The sequence below is a fragment of the Borostomias antarcticus genome (assembly GCF_949987555.1).
Source record: "Borostomias antarcticus genome assembly, chromosome: 14".
NCBI classification, from domain to species: domain Eukaryota; kingdom Metazoa; phylum Chordata; class Actinopteri; order Stomiiformes; family Stomiidae; genus Borostomias; species Borostomias antarcticus.
In genome coordinates this window covers 18,795,498-18,803,123 of record NC_140247.1, presented here as the reverse complement: position 1 = coordinate 18,803,123, position 7,626 = coordinate 18,795,498, and the positions used below count along the sequence as shown (strand labels likewise).

The window sequence follows — 7,626 nt, the reverse complement described above, 5'->3', positions numbered from 1 at the left end:
GCCATGGTCACACCACCGAGCATAATATTTGAAACGGCAATCGCTCTTTTACAATTGCCATCGATGGGGCGTGGCTGCAAGGGAAACAGAGCCCTCTGTGCCCAGCACTTTCTCTCTGGTGGAGCAGAATATGTTAGAACACATATTATACAACGGTATAGACCCGGTCCATTGTCTCTATTGGTCAGGTTGCATTCCAGCCGTGGCGATGACCACGATATCCCCCCGCTAAAATGGAATGTTCGCACATCTTTTAATATCAATCCACCTCGTATTAGTAGCCTATAGTGTCCAGATCAATGTTTACAAAGATGTGCTGTAGCCTTATCTTTGCCTGGCAACGTTCCCTTTTTCAGAAGAAGTATCCGCAAATGATTAACAAATAGTTCCATTAAAAATACATTTATTTAAAGTTCGTATTGTCTTTTTTGAAATATTGACGGATAAATGTGGCAACCGTTGTATAAAAGCATTATGGAACTCGAAGCCGTAGGATGTTACGGATATCGTCACGGCTAGCGGGGTGTAACGGTGTAACTCCGCTGCGCGCCGTTCCTAACCACTCCCTCTAGCCGTGGCGATATCCGTGACATCCCACTGCTTCTCGTTCCATAATGCTTTAACATATAACTATGTTTTAGTGGTGACGGGTAAAATGGCGTATATTACATACATATCGAATATTGTTGTTGTTGTCGTTGTTGTTGTGGTTGTGCAATGTCTGACTGTAGTGCTGTGTTCTAGGTTGTTCTATGAGCCAGTCACCACGCCCTGTGGTCACACCTTCTGTAAGAACTGCATGGAGAGGAGTCTGGACCACAACCTGCGCTGTCCACTCTGCAAACAGCCTCTGCAAGAGGTGAGGACACGGGCCTGACTCCCGCTAACGCACGCCACCTGGCTCATTCAGGCCCGTAGCCAGGGGGGGGGGTCTGGTGGATCGAACAAACCCACGACCAAAGGTCCAGAATTTAAGACAAAAGGTCCGCCCCCCCCCCTGCCCCCCGTCAACAAATTGCCCGACAATTATAATAACCTGCCCCCCCCCCTTGCTGTCAACAAATCAAAACGATACAGTCCACTTTTGGAGAAAACGACCCCCCCCCCCCCCCCCCCCCCCTCCACAAGGCTGGCTACGGACCTGTCATTTCACCTCTGCGTGATCTAAGAATGACCATCCTGTTTCCCGTGACAGTACTTCAAGAACAGGAAGTTCAACCCCACGGCGTTGCTCCAGGAGGCTATGTCCCGCCTCTTCCCCCAGCAGCTGGCCGAGAGGAAGCAGGTGCACGAGGCTGAGATGGCCGAGCTCTCCAAGTAGGTAGTCATGGCAACGGGGGGACGGGGACTCTGCCCCGTCCGCTGTCACGCTTTGCCTGAGCGAACGCGGCTAAGAGCAAGCGGTGACCGGCTATTGCCATAGCGATATCTATAGCAATGGGACTTGCGAGATGATGATGATGATGATGATGTGACTAAGTGCCTCTATGAGTAACTCTGTCTGTCTGCCTTTGTGTCTGTCTGTCTCTCTCTCTCTCTCTCTCTCTCTATATATATATATATATATACACACTATATGTACATATGCTGTACTGTATGTACTGTATCATCTCTCCCTCCCTCCCTCCCTCCCCCAGCCTAACCCAGGACATCCCTATCTTCGTGTGCACGGTGGCGTACCCCGGCGTTCCCTGTCCGCTCCACATCTTCGAGCCTCGCTACCGCCTGATGATGCGTCGCTGCATGGAGACCGGCACCAAGAAGTTCGGCATGTGCAGCTACGAGCACGGCAAAGGGTAGGCCCCCTCACGATGACCTGTCTGAGACAGACAGCCCTCCACCATAAAGACTTGACCCGACCCTTGACCCGACCCTGGAGTCGATGTCCGCCTTGACATAGCACCGCCTATTTGTGGCGCCAGCGAATGAGAATAGAGAATATGTGTGTGTGCGTGTGTGTGTGCATGCGTGTGTGTGCGTGTGTGTCTGTGTGTGTGTGTCCGTGTGTGTGTGTGTGTGTGTGCGTTGTGTGTGCGTGTGTGTGTGTGTGCGCTCTGTCCAGGTTTGCGGACTACGGCTGCATGCTGGAGATCCACAGCCTGGAGATTCTCGCTGACGGGAGGTCGTACGTGGACACGGTGGGGGTCAGCCGCTTCAGGGTGCTGCGGAGAGGACAGAGGGACGGCTACCACACCGCAGACATAGAGTACCTGGAGGACCACAAGGTAGGCCTACGCACGCACGCGCCGCCTCCCGGCAAACCCCTATACAGGGGTCCGGACCGGCCCTTTGTCCAAAGAGTCACTTACCAGCCCACTGGGTCTTTGTCTAAATGTTCTTAGTTCATGGCGTTATCTGAACGCCAAGGTACTTGAAGCTGTCCACTATCTACAGGAGCCTCACCTCCTCCAGGAAGGCCCTCTCATCATTGTTGGTGATCAGGCCCATCACTGCTGTGTCGTCAGCAAACTTGACCATAGCATCGGAGTCAAAAGGTGGCTGTACAGTCATGTGTGTACAGGGAGTACAGTAGTGGGGACAACACACAGCCCTGGGGGGCTCCCGTGTTGAGCATGAGGGGGGATGACGTGTCGTTGCCCACCTTCACGACCTGGGGTCTGTCTGACAGAAAGTCCAGGATCCATTTGCCGAGGGCGCACTTTATCATGACTATAACAACATCATCTTAACATGACTAATATTTACTGTCAGTGGAACGAGTTTGTTTCCTGGAACGAGTTCGCCTACATGCATTTAGTCACGTGCGCCAACCTCTTACTATGACTTAGCAATTCATTCCCACAAGACATTCAGACTGCCTCGTTTGTCAGGTGCTTGTCTAATTCCAGACTTCCATCCTCGGGGTCTTCAGTGGGGGTCTTGAAGCATCTCAAGGTTCAAGGTTCAAGTTTATTTGTCTCCCTAGGGAGAAATTCTTAATAGAGGTAGAGGCAGTGGTGCATTACAAAAAAACAGAATAGACATGAAACGTGACACGAGTACAGTGCATAGTTCCCTCTTACCCTATATACATAAAGTGACCAAAGTGCATAGTTCATCACATTAGTTTAGTCACATTAGTTCCTCCAATTCTGTCCATCCTCAGATGAGCGCTTGTTCAATAGATCAATCGAAACGGGAATGAATGAAAACTTATACTTGTTCAGCCTACATGATGGAACCCTATACCTCTTACCAGACTTCAGCAACTCATACTCAGAGTTCAACACATGGGCTGGGTCTGACAGAATCTTCTTTGCCTGCTGAATTGTGGACTCTTCAAAGATTCTTTGGGGTGATAGGGGGATGGACATTCCCATGATCTCTCCAGCTGTTTTAACTAAACTCATGATCTGATTTGTATTTAACAGTCAGGGTCCTGAACCAGATGGTAATACCATAGCGTAAGAGACTCAATAGTTGCTCTATAGAAAATCAACATGATCTTTTTACAGACACCAAAGATTATGAGCCTACGAAGAAAGTGAAGACGCTGATGGATTTTTACACAGACATCTGACACGTGTGGTGCCAGTTCAAGTCATTGTCAATGTGGACTCCTAGATATCTGTAGGATGTGACCTGCTCCTGGCCATGTATGGTGATCCTACTATGGTCCCCGACTGACCTGGTATCCACCACAATCTCCTCAGTCTTATTGACGTTAATTTGTAGGTGATGCTCATCGCACCACCCTACGAACATGTCCCCTCCAGTTACATGGCTACTGATGTTAGAGTCGCTTGTGAGCAGACTGAGGATAACGGTGTCATCTGAAAACTTCACTACAAACTGATCAGGTTGAGAACTGACACAATCGTTTGTATAGAGAGTAAACAAGATGGAGGAACTAACTGCTCCCTGTGGGGCCCCCGTACTACCTATACCAATGTCAGAAAGCACTGAATTAAATCTAACCTGTTGTGGCCTGTTGGAAAGAAAGGAAAAATACCACTTAATCAGGCAAGGATTCATACCTAGCTGAACTAATTTCCTGAGAAGAATATCTGGATGTATTGTGTTAAAGGCTGAGCTAAAGTCAATAAAAAGCAGTCTGGCATATGCCTTAGTACTCTGTGTGTTTCAGGATACAGTGCAATATTGTTGAGATCGCATCACTTGTGCTGCATTTCCTACAGTATACAAACTGATACTGGTCTAGGGATGGTTCCACCTCCCTACAGAGCTCCTCTGTCACAATCCTCTCCATAGACTTAACTACGTTGGAGGTTAAGGCCACTGGCCTGTAGTCGTTATTCACTACTGGACGAGGTTTTTGGGGGACCGGGACTATTATTGACCTTTTCCAGATCTCAGGCACGTGTATGTGTCTATGGATAACTGAAAAAGACGATGCCAGGCTTGTGTGAGCTCTTCAGCAAAGGTTTTTAACAGAAACGCAGACATACCATCCGGTCCAGTCGCTTTATTAGTCTGCATAGATTTAAAAACTTCAGGAACAGACCCTTGATCTATCGGTATTCTATCCTCCATGTTTTCACAGGAGACTTTATTCAATACACTAAAGCACTCTCTAGAGATGTCGGTCTCAAACCGTATGAAAAAGTCATTTAGTTCCTTTGCTTTCGCATGTTCATTATGGGCCACCATCGGCTTCCTTTTAGGTTCCATGTTGGTCATCTCCTTAATGGAGTCCCATAGTCTCTTGGTGTTTGAGTTGGCCAAGTCCTGCTCTGCTCGCTCCTTATGTTGTCTGCGCGCTGCCCTCAGTTGCTGGTTAAGCTCCTTCTCTATCGCCTTCATTGCTGCCGTGTCGCCTGATTGGAAGGCTATCTTCTTCCTCCGGATGCAGTCCTTGATTCCCATTGTTATATAGGGTTTATTGTTTGGGTATTTTGTAATAGTTCTCTGTGGTATGATTGCATCCACACAGAAGGAGATGTGTGCTGTTATTGCGAAGTGTCCCCTCTGGCTCTTGGGTGTGTATGTTTTTTTTCTTCAGTCAATGTAGTTGGCTAGGGTTTCTCAAGCCAATATGATTTTAACCTGTGGGGCTACGCTCCACTCATAGAACTAAGGTTACAATACGTAACCATCGATCTTTCGACCACGCGCGCACACACACACACACGCACACACACAAACCCACACAGATAAGCCAAAAAGATGGATGCCAAATGCCATAGTAAATTCTAGCTATTAGATGCTGACTGAAAGCATTTGCTTTGGCCAAGTCATCAATCTCTCTCCTCCCGCCATCCTCATCACTTTCTCTCTCAAATCCCTCCCTCTCTCCCTCCATCCTCTATCCCTTTCCCTCCATCCTTCTCTTCTCCTCCCTTCATCGCTCTCTGTCACCCTCCTCCTCCCTCTATCCCTCGCTTCCTCCTCCATCCCTCTCTCACTCTCCCTCCCTCCCTCCCTCCCTCCCTCCCTCCCTCCCTCCCTCCCTCCTCTCCATGGCCAGGTTGAGGAGGCAGACTTGGAGCTGCTCCAGCGTCTCCATGACAGTGTGTACCAGCAGGCCCAGGACTGGTTCCAGCGACTCAGTAGCCGGATCCGCGACCAGATCAGCAGGCAGTACGGAACCATGCCCGACCAGGAGGACGACATCCAGGTAGCTCCTGTGACATACACGTAACCTGGTATGACCATCCCCATCTAGCGAGCTCACTGCTTCGCTCACAATATCGGTCTGGCCTTCGCCCCATAGAGAGCGATTACGTGGGCGGGGGTACTTGCTTTGACAGACAAACACCTTTAGCCAATCAGTGTTCAGCAAACTTTTGCCAAAACCAGTCGGAAGAACGGCAAAAACATCTTTTCCACTGAGAAACTCCAGTAGTGCATGTTCTTGTTTAAGTGTTGTGATTAAGTCTATTTCTGCAATAACTGCACTTATAGCTGCGTTTATTCTTCTAACGTTAATGTTACCACTCGTTGCTTCGGGAGCCGCCATGTTTGTTTAACGAGTGGCAGGGACACGAACCAATCAGGGGCTGCTTTCCACTGTGGGGCGGGACAGCAGTTAAAATGCAGTCCCTGATTGGCCTGGTATGGTAAGGCCAGACCGTTCTGCGTAGTGAAACAGAATGTGAGCTCAGGAACGGGATGGTCGTACCAGGCTAACATACACGCACATAGTCACTCTATTTCATTGTGTCATCATGGTTCTATTTCATTGTGACTATTTCATTGTGACCATCTCATTGTGGTTATCTCATCGTGATTCCATTCCATTGGGATTCTCATGTGGTTCTATCTCATTATGGTTTCATTAGCTGTGACTAGCAGCTCAAATAGGCTCTGTTAGTTGGCTGGCTGGCCACTAAAAATGGGCGTGGCTGCACATGCTTGTATGAATTTGCGATTGTGATTTGATCTTGTGGTTCTATCCCCTCCCCCTCCCAGGTGTCGTCCAATGGGCCGGTCTGGTGTTGGTGGCTGCTCTCAGTGCTGCAGCTGGACCCTGCTTACCAGAGCACCGTCCTCTGCCTCACCTCCCTGAAGGACCGCCTGGAACACCTCCGAATCGTCCTCGAGTACTTCTCCCAAAGCTAGACGCGCGCGCGCGCGCGCACACACACACACACACACACACACACACACACACACACACACACACACACACTCAGGCTGACATTCACACACCTGGAGATATGCTTTAGTTGCCAACAGCAGGAAGAGGTTGGCTTATCACAGCAGGAATCACATGCTTCCTGGTTCACCATGATGGACTAAATCACACGCTACACAGTCCACCATGATGGACTAGATCACACGCTACACAGTCCACCATGATGGACTAGATCACACGCTACACAGTCCACCATGATAGACTAGATCACAGCTACACAGTCCACCATGATGGACTAGATCACACGCTACACAGTCCACCATGATGGACTAGATCATAGCTACACAGTCCACCATGATGGACTAGATCATAGCTACACAGTCCACCATGATGGACTAGATCACACGCTACACAGTCCACCATGATGGACTAGATCACACGCTACACAGTCCACCATGATGGACTAGATCACACGCTACACAGTCCACCATGATGGACTAGATCACACGCTACACAGTCCACCATGATGGAATAGATCACACGCTACACAGTCCACCATGATGGACTAGATCACAGCTACACAGTCCACCATGATGGACTAGATCACAGCTACACAGTCCACCATGATGGACTAGATCACACGCTACACAGTCCACCATGATGGACTAGATCACACGCTACAGTCCACCATGATGGACTAGATCACACGCTACACAGTCCACCATGATAGACTAGATCACAGCTACACAGTCCACCATGGTGGACTAGATCACATGCTACACAGTCCACCATGATGGACTAGATCATAGCTACACAGTCCACCATGATGGACTAGATCATAGCTACACAGCCACTGATGGACTTGGTTTTACACTAACGGCACTGTTTGCTTTTTGTGTTTTGTCTATCAAAGGTTGGTTGGGTCAGAACAAGCTAAAATATATTATTTATCAAAGGAATTGAGGAAATATAGAACCACTTGAGAAGTCTAACAGTGATTTATCTGGGAAAAGGTTGTTGTTTTATTGTTTTATTGTATTTGTAATGTTGATTTTTATTTTGATCTGGGTCTGAAAATCCTCCCAGGT

The 7,626-nt window shown here is 48.6% G+C and overlaps 1 protein-coding gene across 1 annotated transcript in view; it reads left to right on the top strand.

Moving 5' to 3' along the window:
- lonrf4 (LON peptidase N-terminal domain and ring finger 4) overlaps window positions 1-6,522 on the top strand; it is a gene marked incomplete at both ends in the record, with an annotated part of 18,531 nt that extends 12,009 nt beyond the window's left edge. The window contains 6 exon segments of the mRNA XM_084448811.1: window positions 745-859; window positions 1,196-1,317; window positions 1,638-1,796; window positions 2,063-2,225; window positions 5,429-5,578; window positions 6,373-6,522. Of these exon segments, the coding sequence (XP_084304937.1) occupies window positions 745-859; window positions 1,196-1,317; window positions 1,638-1,796; window positions 2,063-2,225; window positions 5,429-5,578; window positions 6,373-6,522 (859 nt within the window).
- Window positions 6,523-7,626: the final 1,104 nt, after the last annotated feature.